Consider the following 24,338-nt stretch of genomic DNA (forward strand, 5'->3'; position numbering starts at 1 on the left):
GAAGCTGTCTGCTCTCATAAAGACCCATCATGCTGGCGAACCCCAGAGCAGTCCTACTCTGTCCAATAGGGCCACTTTGAGTCAGAGTGGGGTCAATAGCATGAGCAGGTGACACCCCACACTCTGACCGACCCTGGGGTCCTTGCTGCCTCCTAGCCTCTACACCTGCTGTTCCATCTGCCAGGATCCTCATCCTGCAGCCCACTTACTACACCTGCGCACAGACAAAACCAAGGCTGGTAAAGGGTGGGGAATTCTCTGTGGGTACCCACCCCCTGCCCTGTAGCGAGACTCGGCCACTAGAGGGGTCTGTCTCCAGTGTGGGAGCTGGGTATGGCCACCCCATCCTTTGGAAAATTCTTGTAGCAGTGTTGTTAATATGATTACTGCGAGACACACGCCCATCCTTTGCTTTTGTCCTCAATTCCAGAGAATTGTTGCCGACTCAGAGTGACCCTACAGGACAGGGGAGAACTGCCCCTGTGGGTGTCCAGGAACTCTCTATGGAAGCACAGGCTCTTCATCCTCCCTTCAAGGGGCTGGTGGAGTTGAACTACTGACCGTACGGTTAGCGGCCCGATGCACAAGCACTGCTCCACGAAGGATCCTGCTGCTATTGTCGGGTGCCAGCCAGTCAGTTCTGACTCTCAGCAGCCCTCTGCACAACAGAGCAACGCACCCACAAGTGTTAGGTTGCAACCACTGTGTCCATCCATCTTGTTGAGGGCCTTGCTCTGTGTCACCGACTCTCCTCTTGACCAAGCACATTGTCCTTCTCCAGGGACTGGTTTCTCCTGACCACACGTCCGAAGCACGTGAGACGAAGTCCTGCGTAGGGAGTGTTTTAGCTGTGCTTGCTTGCGAGCCTCCTTTTGGAGGCCTTGGACCAGCTGGCTCCTTGAAGAATCTCCAAACCATCTTGAGGTCCCTTCCCCATCCCACCCCCTAGAGGCCTCTTTTCTATTGCCCTTCCCTCCCTGGACCCACTGCCCTGAGGGAGACACTGAGGCCTAGGGAGGAACAGTGACCACCCAAGGCCATGGCCATCCACTGTCCTCACCCCTGGTTGCTCCAAACCTCCCCCCCTACCACTCCAGGCCAACCAGAACCGCCCCTCCCCCCATCGGCCAAAAGGCAGTGGCACTGAGATTCAGAGACAGGAGGCAAACTGGGGTCTGAAACCCAAGGTAGCTTTTCAGTCTTTATTTCTTTGGCGAGACAGCACCTCAGGGTGGGGGTGTCTTGTTGGGGGCCCGGATGAGCCCCCTATCCCCAAGGATGCGATCTGAGCATCATTGGGAAGACACCTCTGAGGGACCAAAGGAAGGTAACCAACCGACGCAGACCCTGCACCCCGTGGCCCCCCCGCATCCCATTCCACCCCACCCATTTCCAGGCTGAGCCTCTCATGGACATGAAGGCACAGGGGTGACAAGGAACTTCGGTCCAACTAAGGGGCTGGTGCTCTGGACTCACTGGGTCAGAAGCTCTGGCCACGGCACACAGTGTGGGTACTCTGGGCCCCTCCCCTGGGAACCTGGTTTGGTGACACCATGTGGAGAAAGGGTAGGCCCCTGTGTTGACACCCATCCTGGGCCAGGGACCCCACCCCCTTCCCAAGAGCCCCGGCTGGGTGGTGGGGAAACGGAGTCAGTGTAGAGAGTGAGCATCTGAGATTGGACTGGTGGGGCCCACTGGCCCGGCCGGTCTGGTCTGGGGTGCTGCATCATGGGCCAGGCTCAGTGGGCAGATCCAGAAGTCCTTTCCAGGACCAAGAGGCCACTGCCTCCTGAGTAAGCCCCAGACTGAACTGCCAAATGAGGGCAATTAATGCCAGCTCCTGGACTGGGGGAGGGTGTGAGGGCCACTGGAAAAGTCTGGGGTCCTCCGGGATGGAAGGGTGCCTTGGGGCAGGGTTTCCTGGCTAAGTTGCCAAAGGCAGCTCTAGGCCCCACACTGCCCCAGCCCCCCAGGCCTCCTTCCAAGCTGCTGGGTGTGGGCGCGCTGCGGAGCCAAGTGTCCGTGGGACATAAATTAAACTCTATTGTGGCAATAAATAAACCCAGGACAGCCTCGAACTCCGGCAGGGTCTGCCCCCGCTCACACGAAGTTCTCTTCTTCTGACTCAGCCAGGGACAGCTGGGGCGGGCCTGCAAGAGACAGAAAGAAGCTAGGCCAGGGTCCAGAAGCAGAGGCGCCCTCAGCCCCCGAGACAGCCCCGCGCGCCCCACAAGCCTGCGTCCCCGCGCACCTAAGCAGCTGCCCGAGTGGCGCACGCCGATGGAGCGGCCCAGGAAGCAGGTGGCCTGGCGGAGGTGGCACGAGGAGATGTAGGTGACGTTGTTGTTGCCGCAAAGCTCCTGGCCGGGGCTGGAGGGCAGCGGGCAGGGCGCCGAGCGACACAGCACACAGTGCGCGCTGCCCGTCTGGTCCACCACGCAGGACTGCGGCTGCGGGCACACGACGTTCGCGCACGACTCTGCGGACCGCGGGGGGTCAGGGCTCAACACTGGCCCTCCGACTCGCCAGGTTCCAGCCCCCGATGCCCCCCCCAAACCCCGCCCCCACGTACTGCGGCAGTGCCCGAGGTACATGACGCGCAGGTCCGGGTGGCCTCGGCAGCGCGCGGCGCGCAGCTCGCACTCGTCGCGGTAGGTGGCGCCGTCCGAGCCGCAGACCTGCAGGCGCGCGGGGAGCCCCGTGCAATCGGGGGCGCACTCGCAGCGCGGGCGGCCCCCCAGCATGCGGCAGGCCTTGCCCGGGCCGCACTCCACGCCCTCGCACGAATCTGTGGACACGCAACACGCCGCGTGAGCGGGGCCGGGGAAGTCCTCGGGTCCCACGGCGCTCCCACGCTCCGGAGCTGGGGCGTCGCGCGGGGACGAGGCCCACCGTTGGCGGTGGGGGACCCCTTCTGGAGTTCCGGGGCAACCTCTGACTTTCCGGCCCTCTTCCCGGGCCCCCTTCCTGCTGGGCCACCCTGATCTGGTTGACGTCTGTTCCCTGACTTACACGTGTTTCTGGGAAGGCCGGCAGGGGGTCCAGCTGCGTCTGAGAAAGGGGGAGGGGCGCGGGTCTTGGGAGAAGCCACCCGCTGCCAGGACCTCCCTGGAGGCCCAATGGTGGGGCGGACGCAGGCCTGAGCGCATTTGCTGGGGAGGGGCTCGTCTACGGCCAGAGGCCACCGCTGGAACAGGGGTCTCCTGTCCCCAGACTCGCTTCCCAAGTGGGAAAAGTGAGACCCGGCAAAGGGAAGTCTCTCAGTGGGGTTCCGCCCCTGTTGGAAATGCAGACTTGTGCCCCTGATGTGGTTCTTAACCCCACTTTGCAGACGTAGAAACTGAGGCCCCAGCAGGACTTGCGTGCAGGGGGCGTGTCTCTAGCTCCCCAGCTCCATCGCAGACTCCTCCCCAACTCGGTGGTTTGGGGCTGGTTTGAGTTCTGACCACAAGCACCAGGGTTTGCAGTGGGGTGTGTGTGCAAATGAGGCTGATGGGGACACCCGCCTCCCAGGGAGTCGCACAGCATGACATGAGGGGACCGTGGCCAGCGTCGCTGGCCGCCCAGCATGCCGGCCCCCCACGTCGTGGCTCCCTGGCCTGGGCATGTGGGCCGCACCTGGGCCCTCCCACGCTGCCCGCCCACGCCCACATCTGGAAACACTCGCACGCGGGCCTCTTGCAAGCAAGAACGGAAGTGGTTGGGGGTGGGGGGGCAGCAGAGCCAGATGGGGAGTGGGGGGATGTCCTGGGTATCTTGTGCCCAGGCCAGGCACTTTTTGAAGTCTGTCCTCCCTGTCCCCTCTGGCCTCCCCACCCCCACACAAAGCCAGAGAGGGGACTGGGGGTGCTAGCACGAAGCCTCTTGCATAGAGTTCAGGACCACCGGCAGGGACTGATCACATCCCAGCTAGGCAGCAAGTCTCCACTCCAGCCCAGAGCGACTGCCCCCTGCTGACGGCCCCACCCAACACCTCCGCCTCCTTTGAGTCTCTTGCTCTAGTGGGCAAACTCTTCATCATGCCCCAAGACATCAACTTCAGTGCCCACCTACAGACCCCCTCCAGGCCCCTGCAGGTTCAGCACCCTCAGCCCCTCCCTGGCGACAGACTACATCTTTGCATCTGCTCTGGGGACTCCTACTCTCATGGTGTAGACAAAGCTCGCAGTCCACTGAGGCAGGCAGCATTTCTCAGGCTGGGCCTTGTTAACATACGAACGCCATCCCCGCCACAGCACCCCGGAAACAGGCAGGAACCCACTTTCCCAAAACGTTAGGTATGAATCCAGTACACCTTTGCCAGGTGAGGGCAGGGGGGAAAATGTACCAAGTACCTGGAGCCCTGGAAACTCCGGGACCAATGCCAACCACCCTGGGTTGCCTCTGAGCTAGACCTCCCTCTACACCCACCTGTCCCCCTCCCCACAGACATTGACTTGACTGGTGTGGAGTCGAGCACACCTGCCCTTCAGCCGCCCAGCCTCACCTTTGCAGGGCAGGCAGTGGACAAGGCCCAGGAGACCCAGCAGGCTGATCTTGTTGCTGGGGTGGCTGATGTTGGACCAGGCAGTATCCACGCTCCCCGAAGCACAGCAGTCTGCCTTACTCACGTGCGTGCGCAGGACCAGGCTACAGGTGGCCTCCAGGCCCTGCTGGAGCCAGCAGACCCCACCTGCAGGTGGAGGAGAGAGGCTGTGTGCTGTGGGGTAGGAGATGCCTGCCTGTACCTACCTGTGCCCCCCTCTTCTCTCGCCCCTCAAGGTCACCCACGGCTAGCTGGTGCTCAGCTCCAAGGGGGTGACCTGCCCCCCGCAACCTGGGAAGGATGCCCAAGTACTCCACCCGGAGTCTCAGTAACTCGGGGATCCCTCCTTCTCTGAGCTCCACCCCCAGTCCCCGCCCACCTCTAAAGTTCCCTCTCTTTTCTCCAGGGCCCCCAGGCCAGCCCCCAGCATCCCACTCACCCAGGCAACCCCTGAACTGGCTGGTGGGGTCAGTGACCCCAGGACCCGCCTCTCTGCCTCTGCCCTCTGTCTAGACAGCACCCGAAGTCTCGGAGCCCCTCTCGCCTGCAGCCCCCCCTCGTCTGTCCCGCCTCTTACTCACTCCAACTTGGGAACATTCTCTTTGCATGAGCTCACCGTCTCCCCGGGGACGCGGCCTTCGGGGAGGGGCTCTGCTTGGGGCTTGGGGCTGGCCTGGGGCTGTCGGGCTGACCATGGCCCTCAGTGTCGCCCTTGCGTGGGGTCAGGAATGACCCGGGCCCTAGCCTCCGGGCATCCACAGGCTCCCCCAGCAAGACTGATCACCTTCCAGGCCTGCACGCCTCTCCGGGAACCCAGCCCTGAGGTGACCATCTCATAAAAGGGGAAACTGAGGCAGGAAGCAGAGGCCATTTGTCCGGTGGCCCGCCAGCAAGTGGAAGGTATGGATTCCAAATGTGGGTCTGCCTGTGCCAGCCCCGGGAGCCCCGAGACTCCCCCCGGGCCCAGAGTCCAGCCAGCGCACGCTGCACTGTGACCTGATGGTCCAGGTGCGCACGCGGCGGCTGTGCCACTTGTGCGCGGCATAGCAGCTAGCCTCAGTTTCCCTCGCTGGAAGCCCCAGAACGGGAGCGTGGACTTGCAGCTCGCCATCAGTAGCAGCGGTCACTGGGTCTCCTACTAATGGTTAACCATGGGCAAGAGGCGTCCCCACGGGGGACCTCCTGGGACGACCCCCATCAGGCTGGGCGGGGGTGGCCCCCCTCTCTGCTCACTGGACTGCTCTAAACAGGGCTGGCCGCCACCTCCGCGCCGCCCCCCCAACGTCTCCACGGGGCGGGGGGCGCCGCATTCCTTGCAGGCTCATATGGGTGGCCCACCCTGCCCACCCCTTCCTGCAGCCCCACTTACCGGGCGCAGGATTCCCGGAGCTCAGAGAACCCAGGAAACCCACCGCCCACGCCAAGGCCCCCCAGGGCAGTGTACACAGTGGCCCCGGAGCCCCGGGACGCATGACGGTGGCTGATCGGCGCTGGTGACCGGCGGGTGGGCTGGCGGCTGGGAGGGCGGGCGGGCGGGCAGCTCGGACGTCCCGGCGTGCGGCGGCCAGGCACTCCCTATAAAGGTCCCGCTGGCGCGGGGCGGGGCGGGGCCGGGGCGGGGCGCTTGAATGGCGGGGGCTGGAGGCCGAGTCTGTGCGCAGGGGCTGGGCCCGGCGACCCCGGGGTGACAGCCGAAGCGGGGGCGGGGTCCGATCCAGGAGTCAGGCGATTGATCTGCGAAGGTGCGGCCCGTCTTGGGTGGGGCTGGGGCGTGTTTGCTCCAGGTATCCTTTGGGGTCTCAGAAGGTCTCCGTGATGGGGTCCGTACTGTGGGCTAGAGCGAGGGAGAGTTGGGGTGGGGTGGGGGGCGCGTACCTGCTAATCCATCGGTGTTTATAAGGGGTGCCATCCCTGCCTCTGCCAGCCCCTACCCCTCGGCCCGGCCAGTCCCCTGCCACACCTGTACGCCACCCTGAAGCCAGAGGCAACAGCCTATCATGAGCACGTGGGGGCAGGGCACCCCCGCCAGGGAGCGGCGGGTGGCAGAGACCCAGATGCTACCACCAAGGGCAGCAGTCATTATGTTCCAAGTGCCCACACAGGGGGACCCATCCCCCAAACTTTGAGACCTGCCTCTGGGCCCCACCAGCAAGAACTTGGTTGGTTTATGTGGATTCTCACAGTGGGGCTTGGGATCCAGGTTTTCAAAGAAGAGTCTTATCTTGTCCTGGTCATGGCAGCCATGCAGGCCTGCCTAGAAGCCCTTGTGGCCCCTGGCACTCCCCCTCCTGTGCCTCAGGGACACAGTGGCCATTGTCTCTGTTTCCTGCTGAGCACCTCAGGTGGAGGGGTGGGGAGCAAGGCATGTGGAGGGGCTCATGGTTTATGGGGGGTTGGACGGAGACAAACAAATCAATGTTATTGAAAACGCAGGTAAACACACGCTCTAAGGTGTCTCCCGGGCTGCCTGTGCCCTGCATCTGCCCACTTCGCAGGCATGGAAACCGAGGCTCTGGCAACCTGCCTGGGACCTGCTGCTGGCCAGAGCCACGCCCAGCCCTTCCCACTGACCTGAGCTGCCCAGCTTGAGCCATGTCCCATGGAGATTGCTCTGGAAGGACTCCTGTAGGCTTGGCCCGACCTTGACCTCTGGTAGTGTTGGGGGATTCTCCCTGAGCCAGGGCTGGGATCCTGTGTTCTTTCCAGGGGCATGGGGGCTGGGCAGTGTGACCTTGCCCAAGAATTGACCCTGGGGTGGCCCGGGCACCCTGTCCTGGGCCTTGCAAATCAAAGGGTCCTTGTCTGGGCTGGCGTGGGTCGGGGCCTCCCCGGGGAAGCCGAGGCCAGCTGCCAGCAGCCCCTGCTCCCCAGCATGGCTTCCCTCCCCACCCAGAGGCCCTGGTGCTGGGTGACCTCATCAAGTGACTGTCCTCCCCCACCCCCCTGGGAATCCCCTTCCCCCAGAGCCAGATTTACATCCCCACGTTTCGTTTCTTTCAGTCTCCCTTCTGTCCTCCCTGGCTAGGCCCCCCAAGCCCTGCCCACGCTCCCCACTCCCCACTGCGCACCCTTGCCCTAAGGCCCCTCTCCAGCTCCAACACCCGCCATGACTCCCCTGGGTTCCTCTACCCCCCAGCACAGTAGGTCAGCAGGGTGACCCTGTGGGGGTTGAGGGGGTGGTCAGGGCTGTGATGGAGCCTGACCCTGGCTCTGGGTCGGATGGTGGAGGACTTTACAGAGGAAGGAGATGTGGAGCCGGACCCTGGGAACTGAGGGGCTTTGGGCTGCAAGGAGTTGGGGCCCCCACCCTATTCACAGCCCCCTAAGACACCCAGGTCCCAGGTGCTGGAGCCTGTGGCTCTGCCCGCAATGCCCCAGGGACTCGGCAGGTGGCCTTGACAGCCAGGTCTCAGCAATGGGGCTTAAGCCTGGGTCCTCGGGGGCCCACAACTGGCCCTGTGATTCCTGCAGCCCCAGACAGGCAAACTGCAGCACCCCCGGGCTGGGATCCCCTGGAAGCCCTCCCCACCCTCCCTCCCAAAGTGCTGCTGAGTTTGAACTGCCAGCCCAGAGGGCCAGCAAGGGGCCGCCCCGGGAGTGCCCTTCTCCTGTGGTCACAGGGAGGCTGGTGAGCCAGGCTGGCCCGGCCCAGTCCCTGGCTTTCAGGATGCAGGAAGGGGCTTCCAGCCAAGGAATGCAGAGGCCTCTGCCCGCTGGAGAGACAAGGAAGCAGTCAGTCAGCTGGCCAAGGCGGGACCAGCCCTGCAGATACGGGAGGACCCACCCAAGAGGCAGGCCCACCGGCAAGGACAAACATCTGTAGGCAAAGGGGACGCCAGCCAGACCTTCCTGGGGGGCCCTGGGAGGGCACAGAGCTGAGGGGAAGGTCACATGGACAGAGTGAAGGGTGACAGAGCCTGGCTGAAGACAAGCAGAGATGTGAACGGCGCCCAGCCTGGCGAGATGGCCAGCGGGGAAAGATGTAGGTACATCGCAAGTCCCTCTGGCTGGTGTCCCAGCCCTGTGCTGGGAGGCAAACGCAGTCCGGATCTCAGGCCTGGACCTCAGACCCTGCTGCCTCAGTCTCCTCATCAGGGGGAACGGGTGGGGTGCCTTTCTTGCTGTGAGGGAGCTGGGTTGACCCTGGGGGACAGGACCCTGGGGTCCAATCCTGGAGGTGGGAGGCTGCAGATATGTAAGGAAGCAGCCAGCCTGGTCTTTATCCTGAGGGAGCCCCTGGAGAAACCTGTGGGGCCACCAAACGTGGGCTGACAGCAAGCTCGGGTTCTTTGTTTGTTCAGGCTCTGGAGTAAGACAGTGGAATTCCTAGGGTTGACAAGGATGTGCAGAGGCTGGGAGCCTCATGCATTGCCTGGGGGGTGGGGGAGGTTGGCACAGCACACTGGCACAGAGGCCCAGCAGCTGCCGAAAGAGACTGGCGCTTCCTCCACCCGTAACCATGTGGACCGATGGTGTGCATTGGCAAGTGCACGAGGATTGAGTTCCTTGTCCACCGGTGTCCACTGCCGCCCTCTTCGCAGGAGCGAAGCGGGGAACAAACCCCGTGTCCACCTTCCACATGGTGCGATGTGGGTGGTACCACGTGCTGCCAAGGCGCTTCCATAGCATAGCGACCTGATGTACCACTGAGCTGAACCCCACCTGGCCCCGCGACACCCTCACAAGAGTGCTGCCGGAGCCCCTGGCTTCAGCCACACGTCACGCCATCTCATCAAGGGCCTTCCTCTTTTCCCCGCCCCTCCACGTGGCCAAGCGTGATGTCCTTCTTCAGGGACGGGTCTCTCTGGACAGTGGGTCCGGAGTATGTAAGACAGTCTCACCATGCTAACCTCCGAGGAGCACTCTGGCCTCACGTCTTCCTATCCAGATCTGCGTGTCCTTTCGACGGTCCGTGGTACTGTCACCGCTTTGAGTCAGCTGTGATCTCTTCCTTATTCAGTGTCCAACTTTCCCGTGCTTCTGAGGCAGTTGAAACCACGCCAGCGTGGGCTTGGGTGAGGCGCGCCTCAGTCCTCCGAGTGAGCGCCTTGCTTTCCAACCCTGCAGAGGTCGTGCACCCGATGCAGTGTGTCCCTTCATCTCTCGACCGCTGCTCCCGTGAGCATGGATTGTGGGTCCAAGCAAGACAAACTCCTGACAACTTCGACCCCCTTCTCTGTTTTTCACGTTGCCTCTTGGTCCAGTGGTGAGAGTTTGGGTCTTTCTGTTGAGCTGTCATCCACACTGAAGGCTGCCGTCCTTCATCTTCATCAGCAAGGGCTTCGAGCCCAACACATTCCACTGACTGATTTCTTGACAGCTGAGCCCATGAGTGTTGCTCGTGGATCCACGCAGGATGAAGCCATGACGCTGCAGTCACAAGGACGGACAAAATAGACATTGATCCCACCGAGTGGACGGACCCTGGAAACACAGTGCTGGGTCCCAGGAATGGGCACAGAAGGACAAGGGCAAGTTGACCTCATGGACACGAATCATCTAAGGCAGGTGAAGCCCTAGAGACCAAAGGGTTGACCAAAGCGGTTGACAGTGGTGGAGGGAAGAGAACGAGGAGTTATTGTTTAAACACACACACCCCCACCATCATCATCAGTCACCACCACCGTCATCAGTCACCACCACCACCACCACCACATCAATCATCACCAGCACCATTCCCACCAGCACAGCAAGGCCCCCATTTCCCCCAACCCTATTTCCAACAACAAAATAGTGAGTGATAGTTTGAGACCCTAGATTCAGGAGATGGCCCACCCACCCATGCACTGGGCTTCAGGGGTGCTCGTGAGAAATCCATGGCCTCTGAGCCAAGACAGGCCTCTTGAGCCACACATTTCTGCTGGTTCCACAGCAGCTCTGCCGATCCCGGGGCGTGGGGCCCGGTTGTCTTTTCTCTTCTCTTCCCCGCCCCCAGCTGTTGTTATTTTCATCGCGACAGAGTGGACGCGGCCTAGAACAGGCCTCTGTGCCCACTGGAGCCTGCACTCAGGTGCATGGATCGCCAGAAAGTTGTGCACCCCTCCGTTTTATTTAGTTATTTAAGGGGAAAACCCAACCCAAATGCCCTGTTGCTGTCCGGTGCCGCCTTCTGACACACAGGCATGCACGCTGTGGGTTGGACCAGACGGCTCCAGGGCTTCCATGATGGTCCTTTTTAAGGAAGGTGATGGCTTCGTCTTTATCCCACCGAGGGACTGGTGGATTCGGACCTCAGACTTTGAGGGTCCCAGCCAGTGATACACCCTCAGGTGCTGTTGCTTTTTCAAATCACCCCAACAGAACCACCACACTCTACCGCCCCCTCCCCAGGCCTAGGCCCGCCCGAGGGAGGGCCTGCTTTCTGTCTCTTGGCGTCTGGCTGTGGCTGGCATTTCTCAGAATGGAGTCCTGCCTGCACGTCTGGCTTCCCTCAGGGTTCCACCTCGGGGTCGTTAGTGTGGACTCTGGCCTCCAGATGCAGGTCCGGGACCAGAAGTCCCACAGCTGTGCATCAGCAACCGCGCTGTCTAGTCGCTGTCCTTGCTACCAGCCCAGAGAGAAACGCCAAGGCCCCAGCAATCTCCCCCGGAGGGGCCCCCACCTCTCAGGGACCCTCTATCTCCTGTCTCTGGGAATATCAGCAATTTTTCATCTAATCACACAGCCCTGACCTCTGGGGAGATTGGAGCCAGTGTTTATGTGTCTGTATGTGAGAGGGTGGGAGGGGAGGAATGGGGGTTATCTGGGCAGTGTCTAGTATGTATGTTGAAATTCCAGGCACTGGGAGAAAGATGAGAATTTCTCATCCCCTACAGTTGCACAGTCTGGGAAACTCACGGGGAGCTTCACGCTGTCTTATTCAGTCTCCATGGCTCAGCAGGTTTGGGGTTTGTGGAAAGTTTGCATTTACAGGATGGCTCCGTGGGTCAGGGAGGGGAAGCTATTGGCCCGAGGGAGAAAGAGGGGCTGGCTACTCCAGGCTTGACCCACGAGGGCAGTTGTGCCCTGATCCATTCACCCCTGCCCCATGGGGTCACTCTGAGTCGGCACTGGCTCCAGAGCTGTGAGTCTGAGCATGGGCAGGAGCTCCTATGAAGAGCTACAGTCTCTGGGACCCACATGGTCCTGACCTCTGGGGTCACTGCGAGTCAGACCCGGTGGTCCTGAGGTGATTTATAGAAGGGGCCTGCATCCATCGCCTCCTTCCGGGCCACTGACCCATCCTGGGAAAAGCTCTGCTGTCAGGGTCAGGCATTTGGAAGTGGCTTGCTACCCCTCCTCCAGTCAGCCTGGGAGCCCTGTGCCTTGGGCGGCAAAGTGCAAGGCGCGCCCTTGGAGACCACCGGCCTCTCTGGGGGAGAGGGGAGGCTTTCTGGAAACCCAAATTGAGCGGAGGCAGTTCTGCGTCTCTGTGAGTCCGAATCCATCAGGTGGCGGTGTGTGGGGGAGTTTTTTATCTGAGCCAGTGTGGGGACTTGCCTGGCATGCCCCTGAGGGAACTTGGGGTGCCAGGAGACCTGGTGTCGGAGTGGGTTACACACTTGGCTGCGAACCACAGTCAGCAGTTTGAAACTACCAGCTGCTCCTGGGGAGAAAGATGAGGCTTTCCGTTCCCTTTAAGAGCGACGTGGGCTCAGACGTCGGAGCCGCGGTGAGGGCGGCGTTGCCTTCTGTTGAGCACGGGGTTGCTATGGGTCAGAACAGACACAGCAGCCAGCAGCAAACAGCTAGTCTCTCGGGAACCCACAGGGACAGTTTTACCCTGTTCCGCGGGTCCCTGTGACTCAGACGGGACCCAGGGGCTTTGCTTTTGTTTTTCCCTGGGTCCCATGGTCTGAGCCACACCCGCCTTGGCGCCAATGTTACAATGTTACAAGGCCCTGCGCCAATGTTACAAGCACGTCTGATCTGCAAGGGTGTACATAACCCAGTCGCTGCCCTTCCCACCTGCCCAAGGTGACTGTGTGAGTGACCCTGTTCGCACAGCCCTGGGGTTTCGGTGAGTCTCTGGACACCGACATGGCGTCCTGCTGAGGGGGTGTCCCTCAGTCGGACAATGTCTTTGCCCCACCTAATAAGGTATCTCTGTACAGGACACTAGAGGCCCAGGTAATCCCCTGGGCTGCTAACCGCCAAGTCAGCAGTTCGAAACCACCAGCAGCTCCTCTGGAGAAAGACGGGGATTTCTCTTCCCCTCAAGAGTGACCGTGTCAGAACCCACAGGGGCGGCTCTCCCCTGTCCTGTAGGGTGGTCCTGAGTTGGCATGGGCTCCGGGACAGTGAGTTAGACTTTACACTTAAATTTGGACTCTGTTCCCGCCCCTGGGGGCTCTGGCTGCCCTTCTGCAGACGGTGTACAGCCCTGGTGCCTCCACATTTAAGTAAGAGTGCAAGTAAGTGTAAATACAAGTTCTTGAAAAAAGTAATAATTTATAAATATCAAGGGTTCGCGAGGGAGGGGGAGGGGGGAAATTGAGGTGCTGATACCAAGGACTTAAGTAGAAAGCAAATGTTTTGAGAATGATGAGGGCAACAAATGTACCAATGTGCTTGACAATGGATGGATAGATGGATTGTGCTAAGAGTCGTACGAGCCCCCAATAAAATGATTAAAAGAGAGAAAGGTCTATAACTGACACTCAGTTAAAGGAGCTAAACTGGGGAAACAATGAGGGCTCCCCGAAACCAGGTGAAAAGGCCAAAGAAAGAAGTCACTGAGAAAGAAACCAGCACACAGCCACCCAGCAGGACACCAGTCACAGGCAACCCCCAAACAGGCGGGGACCCCAAAATATCCGAGGGGATGTTGTTGTTGGGACCCGTGCACAACAGAGCCAAGCCTGCCTGGCCATCTCACAATGTTCCTGTCCACGTCAGAGGGACAGACAGGGACCAGGGAGCAGGGACCAGACATTCAGACCCGAGGTACAGAGACCCCACTACTCGGTCCTCCAAACTCACTGCTCTCAGCAGCACAGCCATTGGACAGGGTACCACCGCCCCTGCGGGTGTCTGAGATTGTCACTATTTAAGGGGGTAGGAAGCCCCGCCTTGCTCTCAGGGACAGTGGTTCTCAACCTGTGGGTCATGACCACTTTGGGGGGGTGTCTAACAACCCTTTCACAGGAACGGAGACACAGCTCCTCTATGGGTCTCCAGGCAGGTCCGCCCACCTAGGAGCACCCAGTGTGAAGACTGACCCATGCTACACCATGCCTCGAGACAAAATTTCACTGATCTGTCATTAGAAAGAAATATTTCACAATATAGAATGACATTGTTTTGGGGATTCATCGTTAGGCTTTAATGATGTTCAATTTGTAACAATGAAAACACATCTTGCATAGCAGATATTTACATGATGATTCATAACGGTAGCAAAATGACAGCTAGGAAGTAGCAAGGAAAATAACTTTACGGTTGGGGGGTCACCACCACATGAGGAACTGTATGAAAGGGTCGCGGCATTGGGAAGGTTGAGAACCATTCCCCTAGGAGCTGCCGGTGGTTTCAAATTGCTGACTTGTCCCATCGCAGCTCATCGGTGGGTGATCACTGGGCTCCCAGGGCTCCGAAACGGTCGGGCACGAGATGGATCCTTGGAATGAGATCATGATGGAGTCCTAGGATTCGCAGGCCTCGGACTGGATTACGAGGCGCGGAAAACAAGGGAATGCATCCCAAAATCGCGAAGGGCAGTACATGAATTCGTTGGTTGCGGGGCGGGACCAGGACCGCGGTTGGAAACACCTAACTGCAGGGTGAAACGTTCTCGGGTAAAGCGCTGGGGCCATCTTGGTCGGGGCGTGATCATAACCATGCGACCCCAATGTCCATCCGGGGCAGGGGCAGGCAAGTCCCTGATGGCGAGCGTGTCCCCTCTCTGGACTGGACAGGGGAGTCCTTGAGAAGCAAGGGCACGGACGCCAAGGTGGAGTTTGAACAGAGCATGCGCGGAGTCTGTTACCGCGTGGGACTACATTTCCCAGAATCCCTTTGCAGCCGTGGTGGACGTTCCGAGAATCTTGCACCTTTAGCGGGAACCCTTAAAAACACTTGGCTTGCACTGGGCGGTGGATGAGCAGAGACACCAGAAACCGCTGGCAGGTAGGTTTTCGTCCTCCTCTGGTGCCCTGGAGTCAGTCTGGCCCATAGCGACCCCGTGTACAACAGGCCGGCCCTGCGCCATCCTCACAATGGGTCTTGGTTGCAGCCGCTGGGTCAGTTGCTGCCCCACCAGGGACTGCTCTCTCCTGACGACAGTCCAAAGTGCGCGAGGCGAAGCCTGGCTACCGTTTCCTGTAAGGAACTTTCTACCCGTACTTCTTCCAGGACAGATTGATTTGCCTTCCTGGCAGTCCATGGTGCTGCCAATATTCTGAGCCTCTGAACGAAATGATCCTGCGATGCCCTGTGCCTCCCAAAGTTGGTCTTTTTCTTGGTAAGACAAGAACCTACTTCCTGTAACACTAGGGACACCTTTCAGACACAGCCTTCCCGAGACCAATGCACACACACACACACACACATACACACACACACCTCTCCAAATCCAAACCACTGCCATGCAGCCAATTGTGGCCCATAGGAATCTTACAGGACAGGTGGAACTGCCCCTACGGGCTTCAGAGAATGCGCCCCTTCATGAGGGCACAAAGCCTTTTCGTTCTCCCTCGGAGTGGCTGGTGGGGTCACCTGCGGACCGTGTGGCGAGCAACACAATGTGTAACCACTATACCCATGGGACTTCTTCCCTGCCCCTGGCTGATGGTGGTTTTGAACTGGTGATCTAGGGCTGAGCAGCCCAAGGCATAACCCACCAACCCACTGGGCCACCTTCAGGCACAAGTTCACAAATGAACAAAGCCTAAGTATGGCACACAGAACTCCGAGGCAACCAATGAGGGATCATCAACAGTGTGTGGGGAAATTCCATGAGCTTACCATTTCATTTTTCCAGGAACTCCTTGCAGCCACCTCATGTGTCAACACACACCAATGCAAAATGCGGCAATAGGATCACGGGCAAACAAACAACAAAAAAGGGCTGGACAGATAGACAAAGGCACCGTCACACCTGGAAGAATGTAGCTGGGTGGGGAGGGGGCCCCAGGGAGTGCTCAGAGCCATGTAAGTATGGGCACTTAAAACTGTCAATTCATTAAGTGCAAGAAGATTCCTGTAGAGACTCCCAGTGAGAGAGAAACAGCCTCTAGAGTCCTCAGAGCCTCATCTGGAAGGTGAGAGGGGAAAAAGGGACATGGCGGGCAAAGCAGATCCAAGGGGAACAGCTGGTATAGAGGCCAGTTCAGAGCACACTGCAAAGCTACAATAAACAAAACAGCCGGGCCTGGACCCAAGCCCTGGAAAAGAGGGGTTCAGCTCACTGAGAGAAACTTGGTGTGGTAGCCTCTGTGTGAAGCCCACCCTCCTGCTCGAGGCAGGGTCTCAGTGTGACTCCTCAGGAAACCTTGTCACCTGGGGGAGCAGGGGTGTGTGTGCTGTGGGGCAACAGACACTCCAGGCAGGAGGAAAGACACCTACTAAAGTTCCCATGCTGGGGGGAACCAAGGAGCCACAGCTTCCTCCTGTAGAGTGAGGAGGGGACCCATTGTACAGATGGGAGAGTTGAAGCTCAGAGAACTCTCAAAGGGGAAGACATGTCCCTGTCCTGGAGTGTCCTGGGGGCATCTGGGAGGGAAGGCCTAGAGCTGAACTGAGAGTCTGCTTTGGGTGTCTGAGGGGGGAGACAGCCCTGTCCTGGGGGCCTGAGAGGGGAGGCATGGGCTTACTCTCGAGAGTTGAGCCTGCCCTAGGGCCTCAGGGAGTCACCCCTACACCATTTCCAGAATCTAGCTCCATATTCTTTCCTAGGGAAGGTGGTAAATCTGTTTACACACACACACACACACACACACACACACACACACACTCTAAGAGGAGGGCTGTCCAGCTCTCATGTTCTAGGACAGCCACCCCAGGGCCATGGGGCATGCTCCCATCTGAGTTGACACAGCCCAGGTCTTGGTCTAGTGGACAAGCAGCCCTGGTGTGGGGCCTGCAGTCTGGGCTCCAGACAGCCCCGTGTGCAACCTTGCCTGAGCCTCCATCCCCCACTTTAATGAGAGGTCTCAGGCTGTGCTAAGCATAAGGGCCAAGGAGCAATGGCCCTTTACGGCACCTGGAAGTCTCACCTTTCACTGAAGGATCAGCTGCTTGTGGTTTGGAACTGCTGACCTTGTTAGCAGCTCAAAGTGCAGCCACTATGCCACCAGGGCTCCGCACCCAGCATGCACTCACTCAGGTTTCATGAATCAGGGTCGATGCAGCAGCTGCTGGCGCTGGTAGGACAGCCCTGTTTGGGGGAGACTCTAACTCCTTGATGTGGGTGGCTGTGGGGAACGGGCAACAGGTAGTGGGGTGCAAGGAATGGCTGCCCCTCATGATGAGGAGACCTAGTGCATCCTCCCAGAAAGAGAGGAAAGAGGAGGGACAGGGGCTGGCCTCTCCCAGCAGTGTATCCCTCCCGCACACCAAGAGGGCTGGGGAGGGCCAGGAGAGGGGCAGAGGAAGTCACAGGTCACTGCAGACCTGGAGCCTTGGAGGTAGGCTCTGCCGTCCGCTCAGAGAGGTTCAGTGACCATCCCAGAGTCACACAGTGTGTTGGGTGGTGGGCTTGGAACTCAGGAGGGGCCTCATGGGTGTCTGAAACGCGACTGTTGGTGGGGTGGGACCCTGGGAACTGGGCTGGATCCCCAGTGACAGGGCTGGCGCACCCTCTGGTGGTCAGAGAGAGAACGGAAGGGGCAGCCATCCATCGAGTCCCTTCCTGGCTTCCCACACAGGCTCCAACCGAGTCCCACCCACGCCTCAAAACCCGGGCTCCAGGGCCCCCTCCCCCACGAAGCCCTTCCAAAGCAGCACCAGCTCCCCACGGGGGCGGGGGTGTCTGCATGGGATCTGTCTTCCCACAGCTCAGGAAGAAGTCCAGGACACCATGTCCACGGTCTCAGGAGCCCTTGCCACAGGACCTGTCGGGATGTTTGCTGAGTGAATAAAGAAAACGAATGCACGATGTGCTGCGGTAGCGCCGCACTGCTAACCACAAGGTCAGAGGTTCGAAACCGCCAGCCACTCCTTGGAGTTCCCTGAAACTCTCTACTCCCCTAACGATGGAAATCCTGTGGGGGCAGTTCTGTGTCCTACTGGGCCACAGGGAGTTGGCATCCACTCAATGGCAGTGCAGGCTCATGTCTCCTCCTCATCAGGGGCCCCCTCCTACACCACGGGAATGAGTAAGCCCGAGGGGCTCTCTCATGACCCAGTAGAGGGTCCCCTGCCCGCATTCTTGGGACAAACGTTCGGATAACCCTTTGGCGTGGAGACGGCCTTACAGCCCAGCAAGTGGGAATTATTCTGCCCAGAGGTAACATTCGAGGAGCGCACGGGGGCGGGGAGGGTGTGGGGCAGGGCGCAGACAGTGCAAAGGCCCGGAGGTTGCGGCGCGCCCGACACCGTGTCCCAGGACAGTGAGGACACGCGGGTCGCAGAGAGCCACAATGAAGGCTCCGTGGGCTTCGGAGTAGGGACTCGGCCCCGCCCCGCGCAGGCCCTACCTTCCGCGTTCTCCGCCCTGGCCCCGCCCCCTATCACGGTTACCAAGGAGATTCGACTCCGCCCCCGTCGTTCTTCCCTTCTGGGCCCGCACCACATCCGGGTTGCGGAAGACCCAACCCCGCCCCTCTCAGGCCCCGCCCGCAGACCAGGGTTGCCAAGGAGAGTTGGTCCCGCCCTCCGTTTATTTTTCGCCTGGCCCCGCCCCATAATAAGGTTGCCAAAGAGACCTGACCCCGCCTTACTCAGGCCTGAGGCTGCAGACCAGGGTTACCAAGGAAACCTGGTTCCGCCCCGCGCAGGACCCGCCCCTAGTGAGGTTCATAGATCCAGGATGTGGCCCCACCTCTCAGCCTGGCTACCCACAGGACCGACGCTCTTAGTTTGCCCCTCGGCGGCCGCCGTCGCCCAGGCCGTCCCCCGCCGCGCACGCTGCAGTTCTCCCGCGCCTCCACACGTCGTGCGTGCCGTGCGTGGGCATGCGTGTGCGTGAGCGTGAGCGTCGGCCGGCGAGGGAGCAGCAAACGGCCGGCGGCAGGCGCCGCGCGGGGGGCAGTCAGCGCGGCGCAGGCGGCAGGGGCCATGGCTGAAGCGTCGCCGCAGCCCGGACGGTACTTCTGTCACTGCTGCTCTGTCGAGATCGTTCCGCGCCTGCCGGTGAGGCCCGGCGGTGGCGGCGGCGGGCAGGCGGGCCCGTCTGGGGCCGGGCCGCGGCGCGGGGGTGGGAAACTGAGGCCAAGTGGCCGGCTTGATCCGGAAGGGAGCGAGTGGGGGGCTGGGGGCTTCCGCACCGTGCCGCTCCTGCGGCTGCCAGGGGCTCGGCGGGGCGCGGGACGGGCGGACTCGGGGCGCCGGAAGTGGCAACCGCTTCCTGTTACCGGGGGCTGCCCCTCCAGATCGGCCTGACCTTCCGCGGCGGCCCTCCTGGTCACCGGCCGGACCGCGGCCTGGGGAGCCAGTGGGCTGAGCAGCTGGTGGCCAACGGGGATGCTAACCTTCCCGGCCAGGCGACCCTGCGGGGGTCCGCGAGTTACGGGGGCCACCGACCCACGTGACTGGGACAGAGTCGCCCCCAGGTGCCCGAGCTGTTAACCCCACTGCCACCCACCATGGCTACCAACCCACGTGACCCTGTAGCCCGGGTCAGAGTCGCCCCCAGGTGTCCGAGCCTGTTAACCCCACTGCTGTCTACCAAGGCCACCTGACTCAACCCCTAGGGAACTTAATAGGGAAGCAGAGAGCCGCCCCTCCAGGTATGTGAACCTGTTAACTCACCTCCACCGCCCCAAGCCCACTGCCAGTCAGCAACACACCGCCCCAAGCCCACTGCCAGTCAGCAACACATGACCATCCAGAGCTGCCCCTGGGGGTGTTTGAGCCTGTTAACACACTCACACAACAGAACCCGCTCCCAGCAAGGCCACCTCGTCCCACCTGCCCCTGGAGGCCAGAGTGGACGCGCACACCCCCACCCCCGACAGGAGACTGGAAACTTGTCTGAATACAGCCAGCTTCGTGTGTCTCTGCTGACCCACAGCACCACCAGGCTCCACACGCATTGTTCCATAGGAGCAGACAACAGAGAAAGAGTGTGTGCGTGTGTTGTGTGTGTGTGTGTACACATGTCCGGGAAGCTTCCTGGATGAGGTGACCAGAGTGCTGTAGCCTGTGGGGCAGGGCCCTGGGTTCCACCGGTATGAGGTCCAGGCAGGACTGGACAAGTTGATGTCGGTTGGTGGGCACAGCCAGCCCTGAAGTGGGGATGCAGTCTAATCCAAGGAGTCTGAGGTTTTTGTGAAATGTGTGCTTGCAACCGAGAAGGGACTGGCTCCTGTTCTAGCCTTCCAGAATGTTCCTATTGTCCAGTGACTCTTAGTGAGAGCCTGATCCAGGCCATATCCCCTGGCCTCAGTCTGCGCATCTGTCCCATGGGGCGCAAGGAGAGTGTGGGCAGTGCCCACAAGGACAGCAGGGGAATGGGGCTTATAGGTGCCAGACCCTAGAGCGGCTCAAGTCTACCCAGGCCCAGTTATCTCCTGTGGTCAGTAGGACCCTGTGTTGGGGGAGGGCCCTCATGGAGGTTTCTGGGATTTAGTGGATGTCAACCCCAGGACCCTATGTGCTGGGTTAGGCTCCGGACATTCGTATATTTTGGGGCACTGCTACCTGGAAACCTGGCCCCCAGCCCCACACTGCCCTTGTTTTGTGATGGATACAACGGGCACTGCCAGGGCAACACCAGGGCTAGCACACAGGACAGATGGCCGGACAGGCTGTGTGCTGCCTATGAGAGTAAGGGGTGGGACAAGCAGGCGGGTACGCAGGGACCCACCCAGAGCCTTGGATGGACAGTCCAACAGCACAGTGCAGAACTTTGGACTTTGTGCTGCTGGAACCCAGGGGACAAGTACTGGCCTGGGCTGGGGCAGAGACAGTGGGGGCAGAGATAGGAGGTGGCTGCCTGACGAGCCCCTGCCTGCCTCTGGGGGCGCCTGAACACGTGGGCTGAGCAGCAAGGGCCTGGGGCCCCTGAACAGAGGCAGGCACTGCCGTCCTGGGCTCTCCTCCCTGGGGAAGCTGCCGCCGCCATGAGTTGGCGTCCCCTTGCAGGGGCACACTGCCTGCCCCCTTGCAGGGGCACACTGCCTGCCCAGCCGCAGCTGCGCAGGGTGTCAGGGTGGGGTTGGCCCGCTGTGCCCTGGGCGCACTGAGTCAGAGCTGAGGTGTTGAGGATGTCCTCCATTTGCAGGTGGGGAGACCGAGGTACACGCCGGAGGTGGCGTTTGAGAGGCCCGACTTCCAGAGGGGGCAAGCCAGGTAGCTATCTGGGGAGGAAGGTGCTGAGCCAGCCACAGCCCGGAAGGGGGAGGAGTCTGAGGGGGAGGAGAGCACAGTGGCCCCTTTTCCAGAAAGGCAGACTGAGGTGCAGGCTGAGGGGAGAGAGGCAGTTCTGGGGTGAGCTTAGTGCAACATGCCCTCCTGTGCCCACCCCATACCTGTTCTGTACTTTCTGAACTGACACCATCCTTGTCCTAGAGTCACGGGAAGAAACTTGTCACTAGCAAACGTAGTTGTGCCTCCCTGTCCACACTCTCCCAGTCGCTGTGTGTGCACTGACAGCCATCGGGGAGCTGGTCTGGGGTGGGGAGGGGCTTCCACCCAGCCATGCCCAGGGCTGAGCCCTCTGTGGCTCCCCTTGGGCCCTACAGACAAGTCAGAGTATGCGTGCTGTGCAGCTGTGTGTGTGAGTGCTGTGTCTGGAGGGGCCTCTGTGGGGGAGGAAGTGAGTGGAGGGGGTGACTGGGTGGCAGTATGTTAGGAGGTAGGCCAGTCAGTGTATGTAGGGGTGTCGGTTTGCGTCCTTCAGTGTGTTCTGCGGGTACATGTGTGTGTCCATGCGTGGCATGAGTGTGGGTGTGGAGTGAGTGGGTGTGAGTCATTGGGTGTCTCACTGGGTATGTCAGTGAGCAGGTATGAGAATCTGTTAGTGGGTGTGCCAATGGATGTGTAGGTGAGTCTGGTGTGGAAGTCCCTTTGGGTGTGTCAGTGAGTGTGTCTCTGGGTCTGAAAGACCAGCGTGTCTAAGTAGGTGTGAATCCAGGGGTGTGCCATTGGGTGGGTATAGCTGTGGGTGTGACGGTTTTTGGGGTGTCAGTAAGTGGATGTGTCAAACAGTGTGAATATCGGGTGTGGATCAGTGAGTGGGTGTGACAGTGTGAGAGTCCTTGGGTGTGTCAGGGACTATTCAGTGGATGTGTTGACATGTCTGTGAGTGTGACTCCATGGGTGTGTCAGTAAACATCAGCGGCTGAGTGTCTGAATGGGTGTGAGTCCTTAGGTGTGCCATTGTTGGAACACATGAGTGTCCGTGTTAGTGGGGTGAGTGAGTGTGTCAGTTGATGGTTCTGGGTGTGACTGTGTGTGAGGTGGTATGTGTGTGTTGGGGAAAAAAGGGCCTGCAGCTACCTAAGGTCACCCTGTGACCCCTGCTGGGGGCACGCTGAGCTGCAGCACCCAGAGTAGGCTGTCCCTGCTCCTTGGACACACTTCTGTCACCTTCCTTGACATCGGCCGGCGCTGCTTGCAGCCAAGGAGCGACTGCGCCCTCTGTTGGGTGGCGACCCTGGGTGGGAGGTGGGTCCTCAGGTCTCCCCCCACCGGGCGCTGACCTGCTCTCCCACCCTGCCTCCCACAGGACTACATCTGCCCCCGCTGCGAGTCAGGCTTCATTGAAGAGCTTCCCGAGGAGCCCAGGTAATGCATGGGGAGGTGGGGGGCACACCTCTCGGGGCCTCCAGGGGAGTGTGGCTCAGCCTGGAGAGATGCTGCCTCTGCCTGCGTGCTGCCCTGGCCTGTGGCCGCCTGATGAGGCTACCAAGGGTCTGCACATCCCTGAGAAAAGGACTGGTGTCGCCTGGGCAGCGACCACACCACCACCCGCTGACATCCACCTCCTGCACCTCCCCTCCCCAGGAATTCGGAAAATGGTTCTGCCCCTTCCACAGCCCCCACAGACCAGAACAGACAGCCGCTGGAGGTGAGAGGGTAGTGCGGGGGGTGGTCCAACCTGAGGCCCTGGACACCCTGGTCACTGCCTCTCTCCTGCAGCACGTGGACCAGCACCTGTTCACGCTGCCACAGGGCTACGGGCAGTTTGCTTTTGGCATCTTTGACGACAGCTTCGAAATCCCTACGCTTACCCCCGGGGCACAGCCTGATGATGGCCGAGACCCTGAGGGCCGGCGGGAACACCCGTCCCGGCACCGCTACGGTGCCCGGCAGCCCCGGGCCCGCCTCACTGCCCGGCGGACCACCAGCCGCCACGAGGGCGTCCCCACACTGGAAGGGTGAGCAGCCTGCACCCCTGCATGACCCACTTGCTAGGCTGTGACTGCCGCCCCCAGCCCTGACCCGCCTCCTCCCCTCCAGGATCATTCAGCAGCTGGTCAATGGCATCATCACTCCAGCCACCATCCCAAACCTGGGCCTGGGCCCCTGGTGAGTAGGGGCACACCTGCCCTCCCCCTGCAGCCCCCTCCTTGACGCGCTGACATGCGCCTCTCTGCCCCCAGGGGCGTCCTGCACTCAAACCCCATGGACTACGCCTGGGGGGCCAATGGCCTGGATGCCATCATCACACAGGTACGGGTAGGCCAGCGGGTCTGCAGGTCCTGGCCAGGTGGACACTGCCAAACCCTAACCCTCTGACCCCTTGTGGGCGGGCTGGTGGGAGCTGTAGGGCTCCAGGAAGGACCAGCAGTGAGCATGGTGTCCCTGGTGGTGCTGACCAGCAGTTTCAAGTCCAAGGACTGTCCCCCACGGGGCCGGGTGCCCAGCATTTGCTTCTTTTCTCATAGCTGCTCAATCAGTTTGAAAACACGGGCCCCCCACCTGCAGACAAGGAGAAGATCCAGGCCCTCCCCACTGTCCCCATCACCCAGGAGCACGTAGGTGCGCTGGCCAGCTGGGTAGAGGGTGGGGGTGAGTGGATGGGCGCCACCTCTGACCCCTGCCCACCCCGCCTGCAGGCTCCGGCCTCGAGTGCCCCGTGTGCAAGGACGACTACGCGCTGGGCGAGAGCGTGCGCCAGCTGCCCTGCAACCACCTCTTCCACAACGGCTGCATTGTGCCCTGGCTGGAGCAGGTGAACAGCCCTCCCAGCCCCGCCCACCCCTGCCCGTCCCCGCCCCGACCTAACTCCTGTCTGCCCCACCAGCACGACAGCTGCCCTGTCTGCCGGAAGAGCCTCACAGGCCAGAACACAGCCACCAATCCCCCGGGGCTGACGCGGGTGAGCTTCTCGTCGTCCTCCTCCTCGTCATCCTCCAGCTCGCCCAGCAATGAGCACGCAGCCAGCAACTCCTAGTCCCTGCCTGCCCGCCCAGAGGAGCCAGCACAGGGCCTCCAGCCCTGACACCACGTGGCCACCCACGGACTCGGAGGTGCCCCGGCCGCCACCCTTGTGCCCCATCAGCAGCCCTGCTGCCTGAGCGCCCCCCGGGGTAGGCAAGGAGCTCGGCCACCCCCGTTCAGCTGGCCTTCCGGAGGACGCCCGAGCCCAGGGCACGTGGCTACCTTGCGGACAAGACCCAGCTGCCCTGCCCCTGACCTTGCCCTCGACGTGTCCAACAACGGAAAGGTTTTTATAAGTTTAAATTATTATTGCTTTGAAATAAACGGACGTTTCAGGTCACATGTA

At 60.8% G+C, this 24,338-nt stretch overlaps 2 protein-coding genes across 4 annotated transcripts; one reads left to right on the forward strand and one right to left on the reverse strand.

Annotated features, from left to right (window-relative positions):
• Positions 1-1,188: 1,188 nt before the first annotated feature.
• FSTL3 (follistatin like 3) lies at positions 1,189-6,077 on the reverse strand. Its single transcript, XM_075544013.1, has 5 exons — positions 5,895-6,077; positions 4,487-4,672; positions 2,573-2,788; positions 2,252-2,479; positions 1,189-2,150 (listed from the first exon to the last, which is right to left on the reverse strand). Exons 1-5 carry the CDS (start codon positions 5,995-5,997, stop codon positions 2,101-2,103), a joined length of 783 nt encoding a protein of 260 aa, XP_075400128.1. The 5' UTR covers positions 5,998-6,077; the 3' UTR covers positions 1,189-2,100.
• RNF126 (ring finger protein 126) lies at positions 5,237-24,338 on the forward strand. 3 transcript variants are annotated; one of them, XM_075543991.1, is made up of 10 exons: positions 5,237-5,425; positions 17,500-17,634; positions 22,335-22,393; positions 22,613-22,676; positions 22,748-22,986; positions 23,069-23,137; positions 23,212-23,281; positions 23,497-23,586; positions 23,668-23,783; positions 23,856-24,338. In XM_075543991.1, the coding sequence occupies exons 2-10, from the start codon at positions 17,600-17,602 to the stop codon at positions 23,981-23,983; spliced, it is 870 nt and encodes a 289-aa protein (XP_075400106.1). In that variant the 5' UTR covers positions 5,237-5,425; positions 17,500-17,599; the 3' UTR covers positions 23,984-24,338. The 3 variants fall into 3 exon arrangements, with proteins under 3 accessions (XP_075400106.1, XP_075400115.1, XP_075400097.1); XM_075544000.1 differs by lacking the exons at positions 5,237-5,425; positions 17,500-17,634 and adding an exon at positions 18,618-18,796; XM_075543982.1 differs by lacking the exons at positions 5,237-5,425; positions 17,500-17,634 and adding an exon at positions 18,619-18,796 and having other exon boundaries at positions 23,497-23,590.

This window comes from Tenrec ecaudatus, chromosome 1 (genome assembly GCF_050624435.1).
Source record: "Tenrec ecaudatus isolate mTenEca1 chromosome 1, mTenEca1.hap1, whole genome shotgun sequence".
NCBI classification, from domain to species: Eukaryota; Metazoa; Chordata; class Mammalia; order Afrosoricida; family Tenrecidae; genus Tenrec; species Tenrec ecaudatus.

What these genes read in the sequence shown, in the direction of transcription:
- FSTL3 (XM_075544013.1), bottom strand. Translation starts at nt 5,997, where the DNA reads ATGCGTCCCGGGGCTCCGGGGCCACTGTGTACACTGCCCTGGGGGGCC. An exon ending in GTACCTCGGGCACTGCCGCA is followed by an intron (nt 2,480 to 2,572) that starts GTACGTGGGGGC and finishes CGCGGTCCGCAG; the next exon opens with AGTCGTGCGCGAACGTCGTG. An exon ending in CCACTCGGGCAGCTGCTTAG is followed by an intron (nt 2,151 to 2,251) that starts GTGCGCGGGGAC and finishes TGTCTCTTGCAG; the next exon opens with GCCCGCCCCAGCTGTCCCTG.
- RNF126 (XM_075543982.1), top strand. Translation starts at nt 18,722, where the DNA reads ATGGCTGAAGCGTCGCCGCAGCCCGGACGGTACTTCTGTCACTGCTGC. An exon ending in AACCTGGGCCTGGGCCCCTG is followed by an intron (nt 23,138 to 23,211) that starts GTGAGTAGGGGC and finishes CTCTGCCCCCAG; the next exon opens with GGGCGTCCTGCACTCAAACC. An exon ending in TTGTGCCCTGGCTGGAGCAG is followed by an intron (nt 23,784 to 23,855) that starts GTGAACAGCCCT and finishes CTGCCCCACCAG; the next exon opens with CACGACAGCTGCCCTGTCTG.